The 823-nt window shown below is 68.8% G+C and overlaps 1 protein-coding gene across 2 annotated transcripts in view; it reads left to right on the top strand.

Annotated features, from left to right (window-relative positions):
- Positions 1–613: 613 nt before the first annotated feature.
- The window catches only part of Dnajc11 (DnaJ heat shock protein family (Hsp40) member C11), a 58,987-nt gene continuing 58,777 nt past the window's right edge, over positions 614–823 (top strand). For both annotated transcript variants that reach the window (XM_008822437.3, XM_029558271.1), the window contains exon 1: positions 614–721. In XM_008822437.3, the coding sequence (XP_008820659.1) occupies positions 650–721 (72 nt within the window). In that variant the 5' untranslated portion in view covers positions 614–649. The remainder of the gene's footprint in view (positions 722–823) is intronic.

Here is an 823-nt window from a genome sequence, read left to right as displayed (position 1 = left end):
AGGAGCACGAATGGGGAGCACGACCGGGGAGCACAAGAGGAGAGAACGAGAGGGGAGCACGGATGGGAAGCACAGGAGGGGAGTACAAGAGGGCAGCACCAGCAGGGAGCCCAGTGGCGAGCAAGAAGCAAGGAGATGAGGGGGGAGCACAGGTGGGGAGCACCGACAGGGAGTACGGGTGGGGAGCACAAGAGGGGAACAGGAGAGGGGAGCACTGGCAGAAAGCATGGGCAGGGAGCACAGATGGGGAGCACAAGCGGAGAGACCTGGAGGGGAAACCGGCGGGGAGCACCAGCGCAGAGCACGTGGGGAGCATCGATGGGGAGTATGAACAGGAGCATGAATGAGGACCACTAGCGCGGAGCACTAGCAAGGAACACGAATGGGGAGCACCCACGGAGAGCATGGGCGGGGAGCACCAGGGCGGAGCACCGACGGGGAGCTTGGGCGGGGAGCAAACGTACAGTCCCAGCAGCCTCAGGCCCCGCCCTGGCCAGCAGGGGCGCAGTGCGCAGGCGCGCTCCAGCGGGCTGCCGTGTGGCTCCAGGCCGCCAGGGGCCGCTGTGGTGCCGCGGGGCGCCGCGCTGCGGACGCCGAGGACCCTCCTGAGTACGGCCTCGCCGGTTTGGCGGGGTGAAAGGTTGCGAAGATGGCGACGGCCTTGAGCGAGGAGGAGCTGGACAATGAAGACTATTACTCGCTGCTGAACGTGCGCAGGGAGGTGAGGCCCGTGGCGGGGCAGCGGCGACGCGGAGGCCCGGCTCGACGGTTCGGGACGCTCGGACCCGCTGGCCTCGCCCCGCCCCCGCCCCGGAAGGCCGCG

This window comes from Nannospalax galili, unplaced genomic scaffold (genome assembly GCF_000622305.1).
Source record: "Nannospalax galili isolate Female #2095 unplaced genomic scaffold, S.galili_v1.0 scaffold1488, whole genome shotgun sequence".
Taxonomy (NCBI): domain Eukaryota; kingdom Metazoa; phylum Chordata; class Mammalia; order Rodentia; family Spalacidae; genus Nannospalax; species Nannospalax galili.
The sequence above is the reverse complement of the archived record's forward strand: the minus strand, read 5'-3'. Positions and strand labels throughout refer to the sequence as shown.